This window comes from Pelophylax lessonae (assembly GCF_965119305.1).
Source record: "Pelophylax lessonae genome assembly, chromosome: 7".
NCBI classification, from domain to species: domain Eukaryota; kingdom Metazoa; phylum Chordata; class Amphibia; order Anura; family Ranidae; genus Pelophylax; species Pelophylax lessonae.
This window is the reverse complement of record NC_138774.1, coordinates 201317597-201332756: the sequence shown is the minus strand read 5'-3', so window position 1 is coordinate 201332756 and position 15160 is coordinate 201317597. Positions and strand designations below refer to the sequence as shown.

Sequence of the window (15160 nt, the reverse complement as noted above, 5' to 3'; positions counted from 1 at the left end):
CCTATTTCATCTTCTGTCTAGATATTATTAATAGAAGCTGAGTTAATGCATCTGACTCAGCTGGAGGTAAAGAGGCAAGATCTGGACACAGAGGCACTTCAGGTATGTGGTTACCTCCCCGCGTCCTTCCGAAATGGAAAACCTGCAGGTTTCCTGTTTGTCTTGTTAAGCCATTTGTTGATTGGTAGGTGGGATTTTTTGATGACCCACATATTCCACTTGTCCGTTAACTGGGCCATAATGTCAGCAATTTGTGTGCCCATAACCTTTTGAGCACCGTAAATCTTTGAGCAGACAGTGGGATGATAGGCAGGCTTCCCAAGTGATTATATCTGTAGAGAATGTTATAGGTTTTGAAGATGCATTTTTATCAGAGACTATTTCCAGGAAGTCTCATTAACATCTGCTGGGGAGCTGTTTGAAGTCTGAGCCCTTATCTGACACCAGCCTTGCTAACATGAGCTATTTGTTAAGCAGCCCATACATGAATATTTTTTTTTTTTTTCATTAAACCAGCGGGTTAAACAAAATAAACTGACTCGACTCCCCCATCAATACACTTGATGTGGGAATCCTCCCCAGTGAACTATTTTAGCCTGACAATGACTTCCCCACCATCAGAATACAAAGATTAGCATTACCCGCTATAGTTGGATGCACTGATTGAGAGGCAAAAATCAGACAGGGCGGTTGTATAGAATCTACCGATCGACTTCTGTACAACCACCCTGCCCATACATGGATCAAAATCCGACTGGTCCCTGCCATAGACAGGGCGGTCGTATAGAATCTACCGATCGACTTCTGTACAACCACCCTGCCCATACATGGATCAAAATCCGACTGGTCCCTGCCATAGACAGGGCGGTCGTATAGAATCTACCGATCGACTTCTGTACAACCACCCTGCCTATACATGGATCAAAATCCGACTGGTCCCTGCCATAGTTCAGTTTCGTATCAATAGCAGCATCTCCTCTCTTCTCTCTTAGCATAGTTGGTTTCAGAGTTGGGCATTGACACCATAAAGACATGGGCTCTCCAGTTTAGGTTAATCAGCTAAGAGTTGTAAGTCGAAGAAAAGACCACCTTTAGGAATCAGAAGACCGAAATTGCGGTTGTTCTAGAGAACTACTTTAATCACCAGTCAGTTACGAATGGACTGTTCTTTGGATGTTATTTTTTTTAGTCAAAATTAGGAGAGGTTTTATCAGTGATGTAAACAAGTCATCAAAAGATTTTCAGGGAAGAGGGAAGTCTTCTATTTTGTTTTTGAACCAGTATTTATTTTTGAACCATCATGGAACTGCTGCTACAGTTAGTTCATAGGTAAAGTACTGGTTCAGAGCACAGATTGGCTGCCTTGCCTGTACATGTGACAGTGAAATACTTTTTTGTTTGGATGAATGAGGAACCAGTGGAATCATTGTATACAAGTAACCATCATAGCTCAAATCTCTTATAAATATGCATGTTTGCACAAACCATCTGTTCAGGAATATTCATTTTTCTTGTTTTTCTTCGTCAACAGTCTGTCCACAAGTTTTGTCTTGAGTGTCTGTCTTTATTTGTGTTTTATGTATGCTCCTGTTCTGGAGAGTGATGTGTGAATTCTGTGCTACCTAGGAGCTTTGGGTTCTGTCTGTGATTGTTTTTGGGGATTTGTAACCAAGATTATTTAATTTAGTGGTGTTGGGGTCATTCTTTAATTACAGTTTTTTTTTTTAAATCTGGTGTGAGAATGCAGCCTATCATTTGTTATGGACCAGTGATCTCACTGAGAATGCAGCCTATTTATTCCCTATAGGCATCACTGAGAAAGCATATTATACATTCAATAGAGACTGATGACATTCAGTCATTTTCTTTTCTAAGAAGGCAGCCTATCGATTCAATATAGACTAATGACATCACTGAGAATGTAGCCTACACATTTGCTAAGGCCCGTTGATATCCCTGAGAATGCAGCCTATCCATTCACTAGAGATTGTTGATATTGCTTAGAAGTAACCTCTGCATTTAATAGAGACTGGCAACATCACTGAAAATGCACCCTATTCATTCACTAGAGACTGGTGACATCACAGATAATGCAATCTATCTATTGATTAGAGACCAATGACATCACTGAGAACACAACCTATCCATTCATTAGAAACCATTGACATCACTGATACTACAACCTATTCATTCATTGGAAATCAGTGATATCACTGATAAAATAACCTATCCATTCATTAGAGACCAGTGACATCACTGATAATTCGACTTATCCATTCAGTAGAGACAAGTGACATCACTGATGATACAACATTTCCATTCATTAGAGACCAGTGACATTACTGATAATACAACCTATCTATTCATTGGAGACCAGTGACATCACTGAGAATGCAACCTATCCACTTATTAGAAACCAGTGACATCACTCATATATGACCTATCCATTCATTAGAGACCAGTGACAACACTGAGAATGCAACCTATCCATTCATTAGAGACCAGTAACATCACTAATTATTTAACCTATTCATTCATTCAAGACCAATGACAACACTTAGAATGCAACCTATCCATTCATTATAGATTATTGACATCACAGATAATACAACATATCCATTCATTAGAGACCAGTGACATCACTGACAATACAACCTATTAATTCATTAGAGACCAGTGACATCACTGACAATACAACCTATTAATTCATTAGAGACCAGTGACATCACTGATAATACAACCTATCTGTTCATTAGGGATCAGGGACAACACTGATAATACAACCTTTCCATTCATTGGAGACCATTGATATCATTAATAAAAATAATACAACCTATCCATTCATTAGAGACCAGTGACATCATTGATCATACAATCTATCCATTCATTAGAGACCAGTGACATCATTGATGATACAACTTTTCCATTCATTAGAGACCAGTGACATCACTGAGAATGCAACCTATAAATAATGTTATGTGTTTTCCCCTAAAATGTTGGTTTTCTTCTATCTAGCAAATTTGTTTTGCTGAATTTTTATGTCTTGATCTTTAAACCCTAGAAATGTCTCGTGTCTGTGTTTAATGTTCTGTCTCTCTGGATTTAGTAGTTCTGGCATGTTTTGTTAAAATTCTCCTTCTAAAGCCGTAACAGAAGGTTTGTGAAATGTATTAAAATTCTGCATCCTCTGGTGGTCTCATCCATTCCCATGGCCTATGTTCAATTATGTTTAAAACAAATCTCAAATACTTATAAGGAGTATTTGATTTAAGGGATGTTCCATTTAAGATTACAATATAAAATAAGATTAGTATTTTTTTATTTTTTTTTGTGAAGGAACACAGAGGGGTTGATTTACTAAAGGCAAACAGACTGCGCACTTGGGGAAGCTCTGGGGAAATTAGTTCAACTGCAGTCTATTTGCCTTTAGTAAATGAACCCCAGAGCGTTTTTTTAATCCTCACACCTTTATCTGTACCTAAAATACAGACTGTTATTTTTTAAATTATGGGCTGTAGTATGAGGATTTACCCACAGGTGGCACTCTAGGTAAAATCAGAATTCATCTTCTATTCACTGGGGGGAAAAAAGCCTTTAATGAAGACCTCTGGTTGACTGCAAAGTTTCTGAAGGGTATTTTTAAGCCCAATCTCATTTCTTCCTTTTTATACTATAAAGAGTTTAATCATTTTATATGTCTTTATGCCTGTTATAAGCCACAAAAACCAAGGATAGCCTCTTGTATCCACCTTTAGACCAGCTCTGTTCATATTCCACACATACAATAATATACATTGTTAGGGTTGAAGAAAAGTAAAGGATTATTTCATTGCTATTTTGTTTATTTTTTGCACCATTTTTTCCAGTCCAGCAAGAAATATCCAGGCTTTGCTTATCCCTTTCCATAGATCATACTCTTCCATCACCACCCTTGTATTTGTTGTTGGCAGGTTAGAAGCATTTTGAAATTGGAGCTTTTGTATATAAGGTTTAGTAAAGGAAAGTGTTCTGGCTATCTCAGTTGCTAGAGGAAACATGAACACTTGCTTATTTAAAACTCTTTTCATACACAAGGGTCGTTATCTGTGTAGTAATTGCTGTGTCTGGAGCCCATTTGTCATATACCCCTTAAAGAAACCAATTCACCCCCTTTAGATTACCCTCACCTTGGACATCTATCATTATTGTTTTCTATCAGCTGACAATATTCTCATTAACTCAGGAGGTCATCTCGGAGCAGCGGAGAGCCTTAAGTGAACTCCTGCAGCAGTTGCTGAAGGACAAGAAACAGAGGGAAGAAGAATTGTTGTCCGTGCTGGTGAGTGCAAAGAGTATCTACTTCACAATTCAGATTGGGGATTTTTGGGAATTACAGGTGCATCACATAAAATTTGAATATCATCAAAATGTAAATTTATTTCAGTAATTCAATTCAAAAAGTTAAACTCCTATTATTTACATAGATGCGTTACACACAGAGTGATATATTTCAAGCATTTATTTCTTTTAATTTTAAAGATTATGGTTTACAGCTAGTGAAAACCCAAAATTCAGTATCTCCGAAAACTAGAATATTACATAAGACCGAAAAAAAATAAAAAAAAGTTTTCAATACAGAAATGTTGGCTTACTGAAAAGTATGTTCATGTACAGTATAGTATGCATCAATACTTGGTCAGGGCTTCTTTTGCATAAATTACTGCATCAATGCTGCGTGGCATGGAGGTGATCAGCCTGTGGCTCTGCTGAGGTGTTATGGAAGCCCAGGTTCTAAAGTGGCTTTCAGCTCGACTGCATTGTTGGGTCTGGTGTCTCTCATCTTCCTCTTGGCAATACCCCACAGATTCTCTATGGGGTTTAGGTCAAACAGGTTTTCTGGCCAATCAAGCACAGTGATACCATGATCATTAAACCAGGTATTGGTACTTTTGCAGTGTGGGCAGGTGCCAGGTCCTGCTGAAAAATGAAATCAGCATCTCCATAAAGCTGGTCAGCAGAGGGAAGCATGAAGTGTTTAAGAATTTCTTGGTAGAGGGCTGCGCTGACTTTGGACTTGATAAAACTCAGTGGACCAACACCAGTAGGTGACATGGCTCCCCAAATCATCACTGACTGTGGAAACTTCACACTGGATCTCATGCATCTTGGAGTCCGTGCCTCTCCACTCTTCCTCCAGACTCTGGGACCTTGATTTCCAAATGAAATGCAAAATATTCCACAGTCCGTGATGATTTGGGGATCAATGTCATCTGCTGGTGTTGGTCCACTGTGTTTTATTTGGTCCAAAATGATCGCAGCCCTCTACCAGGAAATTCTAGAGCACCTTATGCTTCACTCTGCTGACCAGCTTTATGGAGATGCTGAACTTGTTTTCCAGTAGGACTTGGCACCTGCCCACACTGATCAACTTCTGTACAGTCACCCTGTCAGGTTTTAACTGATCGATCAGTGCTGCTGGCTGTAGCCAGCAGTCAGAAAACAATACGTCAACAGGAAGGATTCCCCTATCTACCTGTGTGGATGGAGGAATCGCGTCATTTTGTTTCATTCAACCAGGGGGTTGACTAATGAATAGGCTGCTTAACTTTAGCTCCCTCTCAGGGATGCAACAGATGGTCTGAATAAGGCAGATTTTACTACAACTATGTCTGATTTCTTTGGGAAACTCTCTGCCCTTCTAGAGCCTTTGCTCTCCTTGGCCCAAAAGCCCTCTTCTGCCTCTACACCACTTTATGCAGGGCTATGACCCTAGTCCTCCTAACCTCTTCGAGGAAGATATTGAAGAAGTTGAGATGGATGCAGAAGAAGATCCTGCAGAGGAGAGGATCCTGCAGAGGCTATTTCACCTTCTGCATGTTATGAAGCACAAGCTAAAGCTTCAGGTCATGTTATGTAAGCTCACTTATTAATGCGGTGCATACTTGCCTTTGTCTAAAGCACTGTAATCTCCTCAGCTAAAACATACTCCTATGGGTACTAAACCACTAGCAAAGTCTAGAAAGACTTTTCCTCTGCACACACAGGTCATTTCCAGGGGATACAAAATAGAATTTCTATCCCTATATCTCCTCAGTTCCTGCTCTCCAATCTGCCAGCTTTACCCCAAATGCAGGCAGACCTGGAATGTTGGATTTCCTGTTCAGTCCTAGAATCTAAGAAATTGTTCCTCCCTTTTTCATTGTAAGGTGGTAACAACAGACTCTAGCCTGTTTGGCTGGGGCGAGATCTACAATTCCCTACCTGTTCAGGGTACCTGGTCCCCACAGGAGCCCATGCTTCCCATCAGTATTCTAGACCTGGGAGTGAAAAGACTGACTCTCCTACACTGGATACCTCTCCTACATGTCATCCAGTAATGGTGAAGTTGGACAACGCTAAGGCTATGGCCTACATAAACTATCACGAGGAAACCAAAAGTCAGGCTTAAATCTTTCCTATGCGGACGAGCAATGTTCCAACTTTTTAAGCCATCTACATACTGGGAGTGGAAATTATCAAGTAGACTTCCTGAGTTGCCAACACCTGGACTCAAGGGAATGGTTCGCCACCCCCAAGATTGTCTTAATGCTCTGTCAAAGGTGGGGAACACCGGATGTGGTGTACGGTACCGGACACAGGCTTCTCCTCTCCGTCTTGATTTCTCCTTATTGTTTGTTAAAAAAAAAAAAACGGAATTCTTTCAGAGTGGGTGGAGTTTTTGTGTGCACTAGGGACAGCCCTAGTAGGTTTTTTTGTCCACTCACCTAAAGGTAGCCTGCATATAATCCATGGTCTATGAATACAAGTCCTGTGTCCTGTTCTGTACTCCAAGATATGGAATTTAAAGGGAAGTCAAAATTCCTAATTTGACTCTATTTAACCCTATTTTCCAGCATCCAATTTTTTTTATTTTTCTAAGACTTTATTAGGATCCACCTAGCTTTTATTTTATGGTGTGTCATGGGCCATGGTGCACGTGCCTTTTTTTTTTACTCTGGAAAAAATTCCCATTTGCTTCAAGTCTGTAACTACCCAAAGTGCATGGGCCCAGTGACCGGTCAAGAAGCAATGCTTTACTTGAGAAGGGATAGATGGGTAATAAAGGTGTGGTGGTCACATGGTTTACACACCCCAGAGGAATAAACATTACTGAAAAACCTACTTGTGGGTTATTTACAAAATATAAAGCCTTCCTACAAAAAATAAATGTAAATAAAAGGCAGAAGGGGAACGTGGGGAAAATCTATCACTTAGAAAAGAAAAGTATGTATAGATTGCAGATCTACATAGTATACATTTTTAATATAATTTAAAGGGAGGCTGTCAGGATAGTAATGTGGAGGATGCTTTTGTGGATTTGTGGCACACAGACGCTACTGCCTTGTATAAAAAGATCACAGAGTTGAATGACTCTTTACACCTTCATTTTTTGTTGAGCATAGCGCCACGTAGACCACAGCATCTCCTAAGGTGCCCTGTCATTTGACTGTATGCATGATTTTTCTAGGTCCGTGAATAGGGAGTAAATAATGGATAAAGATGACAACTCAAAAGCTTGCACCTCAAAAACTCCACAATACTAACATTTCTTGCTCTGTTCCTACTTGGTTGTGTTTAATGTAAAGCAGTATTAAACCCTAAAGCAATTGATGCAGAAAAAAAAATGCTTTGCTAATTCTTAGATGAAGTGGCTAAGGTTTCTTTTTTAGGCTTTCTTTCCAAAAAAAAACAAACAAACATGATACTGCAGATGTAGCAGTTATATGGATTAGACAAACCATTTGAAACTGACAGGGCCGCAAAAAAAAGATAAGCTTTTATTTATGTAAAACTTTTATCACCCCCCCCCCAAAAAAAAACACTGCAGTAACTGCTTATGAAGTATTAGCTGGAGTTTGGCTTCAGTTTATTAGTGTATTTAAATCTGTTAATCACGTAAGAACCAGGCCTATTTCTGGCATGTTGGTTACAAGTTAAAATCAGTATTTTTTGCTAGAAAATCACTTAGAACCCACAAACATTATATATAATTTTTTTTTTTTTTTAAGCAAAGACTCTGGAGAATAAAATGGCGGTCGTTGCAGTATTTTTTGTCACCCGGTATTTACGCAGCGGCCTTTCAAACGCAATTTTTTGGAAAAAATACATTTCACCGAATATCAAAAAAAAAAACTAAACCGTAAAGTTTGCCCAATTTTTTTTTTGTATATTGTGAAAAATGTCGTCACGCCGAGTAAATAGATACTAACAAGTTATGTTTTAAAATTGCGCAAACTCATGGAATGGCAACAAACTACGGTACTTAAAAATCTCCATAGGCAACGCTTTAAAACCTTTTAACGATTACCAGTTTAGAGTTACAGAACGCGACTTGCGTATGCATTTGCTTTCGTGCACGAGGACAGGGGGCGCTTTAAAAATAATTTTTTACTATTTTTTTTATTTTATTTTTTATTTTTAACACTGTTTTTTTAAAAAAATAAATCTGAACACTTTTATTGCTGTCACAAGGAATGTAAACATAACTCGTGGCAGTAATAGGCAGTGACAGGTCCTCTTTATGGAGGGATCTGGGGTCTAAAAGACCCCAGACCCCTTCACTGCAATTCAAAGTATTCAAAACGCCGAAATCTGCATTTTTAAATACTTGCACTTTTTTGAAATTGGCGCCATAAACATCTGTTTGCGCGAAGTGGTTCATACACTCCCTTCAGATTGGCTTCAATTTGTTAGTGTATTTAAATCTGTTAATAAATTGTACACTCCCTTCGGACTGACAGTGCTGCTGTCCAGTGTTGCCGAGTGTGTCCCTTTCATCCAGAGTGGAGGCACACTAATACAGGAGGTGTGTTACTTGCTAGATCAGCAGGAGAAAACTGAGGGAAAAAACGCACCTAAAAAACTAAAGGAAACTAATGCAGCCACCACATCTGATTGTTAAGCTGCAATATATTACATTTTTGATTTAGGGTTTAATACCAATTTAAAGAGGTCCCATAAAATGTACTGACCTTTTTGTATAGGTGAGACTGTATCTCAATCTATAATCCTACACATGAGTGTCTTGAAATTTTCTCCAGCATTATTATTAGTGTTGAACTTGTGCAAGTTTGAATAATCCCCAGCACATTATAATTCATTGTGAAAATGTGATGTTTCCTAGAATCTTTTTCTGTTTATGTATTTTTTGTATTCTGATCATAGCGTTTTTTGTATAACTGCATAACTGCAGCCCTTTATAGTATTATTATGCTATATCATGCAGCCCAGCTTGTTGAAGTGGTTCTAAAGGTAAAAGTTTTTTTTTTTTTTTTACCTTAATGCATTCTCTGCATTAGGGTAAAATACCTTTTAATAGTGCCCCCCAGCCCAGCTAAATTCACACCTGAATGTGATCTCGGTCCAGCGCTGTGAACATCTGCAGCAGCTCCTCTCCCCTCTCCCAACTCTGACAGGTTTGGCTGAGAGCAGTGGGAGCCATTGACCATCAAAAACCTGTCAGCAGGGTCAAGGCCGAGCAGGGCTGTCTGTCTGAATAGATGCAAACAGCGTAATTGGGGATCAAGAATGCACAAGTGGCAGCTTCCGAAAGGGGCACTGGGTTGGGGGGGGGGGGGAGCCAGAACTACCAGCAGGGGACAGGAGAAGAGGAGGATCCAAACTGCTCTGTGGTGCAAAACACAGAGCAGGTAATTATGACATGTTTGCTGTTTTTCTAAATTCAAGCTTTACAAACACTTTAAGTTGTGAACTACAGTTAAAAAGAAATAAACAAATAATTTGCCAATTAAAAAAAAATAAAGAAAAGAAAAAAAGCTTTTGCTGCAATATGTACATTCTATCTGGAGCTGATCTCTGCAGCACTTCTTTTCCACCACTCAATTTCCTCAGCCTTCCAGGTTGAATGAATGGCCAGCGTCATGCAACCTACTTCTTCTCAGCCCATGCTATCCTGTACCCACCCTATGGGGTGGTATTAGAAAAGCAACATGGGGTGAACTGTACTACATAAATGGCTCTTACACGTTATTACTTAAGCACATTTCAATGCAGCAGTAAGGATTTCCACTGCAGTATACGAGGAATGACCTGTAATGCCATCAGACTGGCCAGAGGACCCTTGGAAACCACTTTTTTTTTAAGTGGAGGAGGGAGGGCTGGGGTAGGAGGACATAGGAAAGCTAGACTTTTGCTTTTTAATGTTTCATGTGACTTTCCAATTTTGAAATCTGTTTATGCCTTCACTTAGTTGGAGTTGGATGCAAAGAGTGAAGCCAAGCAAGAGAACTACTGGTTGATTCAATATCAACGGTTATTGAACCAGAAGCCTCTGTCCCTCCGGCTCCAGGTAGGTTGTCTTTTTATACTGATTGCATATTTTTCAGTAAGCTTTGAAACTAAAGCTGAGTATACATGTACAGAAAATCGTCCAGTTTAGAGTGAACCAGACGACGTTTGATATGTGTGTACCCTGGTCTGTTCAGCAGAAGCCAGTTTAACCACTTGCCGTCCGCCGCACGACTATATACTGCGGCGGTCAGCCCCTCACAGGCAGAGTGACGTATCGGTACGTCACTAGCCCGGGAGGGTCTGGGGAGCGAGCGCGCGCCCCCCCCCCCACGCGTGTGACCAGCGGACCCGATGTCCGCCGGTCACTCTGCGATCGTCGGGGGAGAGGGAGAAAGGCAGGCAGCTTGTGTAAACAAGCTGCCTGTCATTCTCCCCTGTGTATGAGAGATGATCATACGGTTCTACTATGTAGAACCGTTGATCACCGTTCATACAGCTGAAGCCACAGCCAATCACAGTTAGAATCACGCCCCTAGGGACACACACAGCCCCTCCCTCTCAAATAAAGTTAACCCCTTCACTGCCAGTGTATTTTTACAGTAACAGTGCATATATATATAGCACTGATTACTGTAGAAATGTCACTGGTAACCCCAAAAGTGTCAAAAATATCAGTCAAGGGTCCGATCTGTCCGCCGCAATGTCGCAGTACCGCAAAAAAAATCGCAGATCGCCGCCATTACGCGTTAAAAAAAAAAAACAACAAAAATGACAAAAATCTTTCCCTTTGTTAGTAAACGCGATAACTTTTGCGCAAACCAATCAAAATACGCTTTTTGCGAATTATTTTTTTTTTTACCAAACATATGTAGCATAAAACAAATTGGCCGAAAATGTTAAAAAATTTTGATTTTTACTTTTTTTTTTTTTTTTGGGAATTTCATATAAAAAATGTGAAAAATATTGTTATTTTTGCAAAATTGACGCTCTTTTTTTGTTTATAGCGCGTGATCAAAAAATCGCACAGGTGATCAAATACCACCAAAAGAAAGCTCTGTTTGTGGGAAAAAAAGGACGTCAAATTCGTTTAGGTACAGCGTCGCACGACCGCGCAATTGTCCGTTAAAGTCACGCAGTGCCGAATCGCAAAATACCCCCTGGTCAGGAAGGGGGTAAAATCTTCCGGGGCTTAAGTGGTTAATGACCGGTCATGCTGGAAAACTTGCATTCGATCAGTGCATGCAGCCAATGGTTGCAGTGTTTATCTGTATATTATGGTTGAAGGGGGGGGGGGGTCCCCACTGTCAGAAATGCATCCCTGCATCAATATGGCTTGGGTTGACGTAGGGATATCTGAGGGTATTTTTTTTTTTGTTCAACCCAATGGTTGAACAGAAAAAAAACAAACAAGAAAAACACTGCTCTAGATGCTTGTGGTTGTTTTACAGGAGGAAGGACTTGAAGAGGAACTGGTGAATCTTCTGAGAGACCTTTCTGCAGAGAAGTATCTTCCTATATTTGCTCATCATCGTTTCTCCTTGGAAATGTTGGAGAAGATGGTTCCTTCTGACCTTAAGAAGGTAAAGGACATTTAAGAGCACAGATTCTATCTGACATCTCTATTGATAATGAAGTTAAACTCTAGCTAGACTTTTTTTTCCTTTTTTTGGATTGATGTTGAGCAGTGGTCTCCAAACTGTGAGGCTGCCTCGGGCCCAGGGGCCAGAGGCAGCCCTTTACCTGTATTTATCCAGCCCCTGGGACAGTTTCCCTCCACCTGACATCAATGATGGGGCACCATTCCTCCCACTCATACCAACAATAAGCTACTATTCCTCCAACTAAAACTAATGATTGGGCATTGTTTACTCCCACTGACACCAATGATGGGTAGTATTTCTTCCACTGACGCCAATGATGGGGCTTTTTTTCTCCCACTTCTATCAACAATGAACCACTATTTCTCCCACTGACACAATACCATTTTCTACTCCTACTGGCCGGCTCCCCTAAAGTCTGAAGGACAGTAAACTGACCCTTTGTTTAGAAGGTTTGGAGAGCCCTGGTGTAGAGTATAGAAAGTTTAGAACCTCCATCTTTTTTTATTGCTGTGACTTAATGTTCTATTCTGGTGACCAATCTCTTCAGGACAGAAAGCGAAGGGAAATCTTCCCAAAGAAGTTCTGGCCACAGTACCTCTGTTCTTGCCACTTAAAAGATCTCTTTGTACTTGAATTGGATTGGGTGGTTAAATCGAAATTTGATGTAAAAATTAACACTGGAGCACAGGGAGCAGATTTGGACAGCAACATTGTCAGTCTGGGTGGAGGGGAGCGTTAAGTGTACTAACAGATTTAACCACTTCCAGCCTAAGCCAATTCTGGCACTCCTCTCCTATATGTAAAAATCATAACTTTTTTTTTCTAGAAAATTACTCAGAACCCCTAAACATTATATATGTTTTTTTTAGCAGAGACCCTAGGGAATAAAATGGAGATTGTTGCAACTTTTTATGTCACATGGTATTTGCGCAGCAATTTTTGAAACGTGATTTTGTAAAAAAAAAAAAAAAAACTTTCATGAATTAAAAAAAAAAAATAAACAAAGTTAGCACAATTGTTTTGTATATTGTGAAAGATAATGTTACGCCAAGTAAATAGATACCTAACATGTCACGCTTTAAAATTGCGCACACTCGTGGAATGGCGCCAAACTTCAGTGCTTAAAAATCCCCTTAGTCTATGCTTTACAAATCTTTACAGGCTACTTTTTTAGAGTTAGAGGCGGTCTTATGCTAGAATTATTGCTCTTGCTCTAACGATTGCAGCGATAACTCACATGTGTGGTTTGAACGCTGTTTACATATACAGACAAGATGTACGTATGTGTTTGCTTCTGCGAGCGAGCACGCGGGGGTGGGGCAGCTTTAAATTTTGTTTTTCTTCAGTGTTTGTTTTATTTTTATTTTTTACACTTTATCTTTAAATTTTTTACTTGATCACTTTTATTCCTATTACAAGGAATGTAAACATCTCTTGTAATAGGAATAGGGCATGACAGGTCCTCTTTACAGAGAGGTCTGGGGTCTATCAGACCCCACATCTCACTTCTAGGCTGGAAAGCCTGAAATAAAAAAATAAAAAAAGGACCTCAGGCTTTCCAGCCGAACACACGGCAGTGTTTACATCTGACGGTGCCGGAAATGATGCCCTAACGTCGCGCCTGGCCTCCGAGAGTCATAGAGCTGGTTGGGGTTCATCTGGTTCTCGGTCAGCTCTATGGTAAACTCCCGGTGGCGGCGGATTCATTCTTTGGCTCACCGATCACACGGGCGAGCTGATAGAAGCACTTGCCCCCCTCCCCTCAACTGTGTAAACAATCAAGTGGCTGAACAGCCGCTATGATTGTTTTTACTGTACAGGGAAGCAGAGAAGCTATCACCACTCAAAGTCCAGGATGTCCAATGGGCGGTGAGTGGTTAATGCACTAACAAATTGAAGTCAAACTCCAGATAATAATGCTTTAAAATTTACATGTGATTAATTTTAGTAGTTTAGCAGCCTCATAAAGGAAAGAAATGCTAAAAGTCTGAAAAGCTTACAGTATGTGGAGGAAATGGGGATCTAGGATTCTGTCAGTGGGAGAATGCCTCCTGTGTCTGCTGAAACTGTATAGGTTTTTAGGGTTCTCTAAATGCCTTAATTATGTGTTTTGCCAACATCCCTGGTAGGTTAATAAAGAGAGTTTCTGGTGCCTCAAGCCAGGAAGGAGTTTGGGATTTTTTATGCAAAGATTTGAAGTAGTTTTATATTGAATAAAACAATTTATTGTACATTTAAAACAGTACACATCTGTGTGTAGGGCTATAGGCCCTGTAGTGTGAAGAGGTGGTAAAGAGTTGAATTTTACAGTGAAAATAGTGACTTTGGTGATTTGTATGAATGTATTTCTCTGTTCACCGGACTTGATTACAAGTTATTGGGACAGAGAGAACATCCGCAATATCCGACGCATTTCGGCTTGGCAGCCTTTGTCAAGGATATCACCGTATCTGTAGTTGTAACAAAGAAGAATTATTTTAATACACCTACTCTTCCAAGGAAAGCAATATTTCCGTTGGGGTGGTGTTTACATAGAAAAACTTACATTTTCTTATTTGCCTTTCCGCGCATGGAGACCTTTTTCCTCCTATCCTGTTTCCTGCGACAGGAACTAGAGTGGCTGCTTCTAAGAGTAATATAGTGGTTAAAAATTGAGGTTCAAAATGGTATCTATTTTTCTTTGTATTTATATAGTTTTTACAAACTGAAAGGAAGCAGTTTGGAGTGCTTCTATGAGTTTTCGTATTTCTGGTCAAAAGTTTTTTTCAAACACTGTCATTGATACCATAAAGTGTATACTATAGAGAGAAAAAATATTTTATATATGTGGAAACCATTCAATCAGAAGTAAATGTTCCTTTAAAAGTGTATTAAGGAATTCTGTTTGTGGTGTTCAAATCAAAGGGAGAAAGACTTACATAGACAGCTTGGTTTGGTTACTGGTTACAGCAGCGCATCTGCAGGTCTGCACGTCTCCTTCTCCTGGAAGGGACTGGCGTACTGCTTCGTTTCCCGGCATTATATACCCTCCGCGCATGCGCAGTACTGCGCATCGGGATCTTTGTTGTTGCGGCCGTCACGTATCTCTTACCTCACTACGCATGCGCGATGTGTGTTGCGCGCGCATCTAGGCAGAGATTGACGGCCGTGAGTGTATGTAGCGCCGCCGACACAGTTTAAGGAGCTGGATGCCTAAAAGGGACCCAGGGGGAGGAAAAAAGATGGAGAGTGTCCTCCTTTACTCCAAAATGCCCCAGTTTGGTTGCTGCTGGGGCTTTGTGTTCCGGGTG

General features: G+C 40.2%; 1 protein-coding gene across 1 annotated transcript in view; it reads left to right on the top strand.

Annotated features, from left to right (window-relative positions):
• LRSAM1 (leucine rich repeat and sterile alpha motif containing 1) overlaps positions 1-15160 on the top strand; it is a 116824-nt gene that overhangs the window by 93639 nt on the left and 8025 nt on the right. The window contains exons 19-22 of the mRNA XM_082263002.1: positions 22-102; positions 4223-4318; positions 10229-10327; positions 11718-11849. Of these exons, the coding sequence (XP_082119128.1) occupies positions 22-102; positions 4223-4318; positions 10229-10327; positions 11718-11849 (408 nt within the window). The remainder of the gene's footprint in view (positions 1-21; positions 103-4222; positions 4319-10228; positions 10328-11717; positions 11850-15160) is intronic.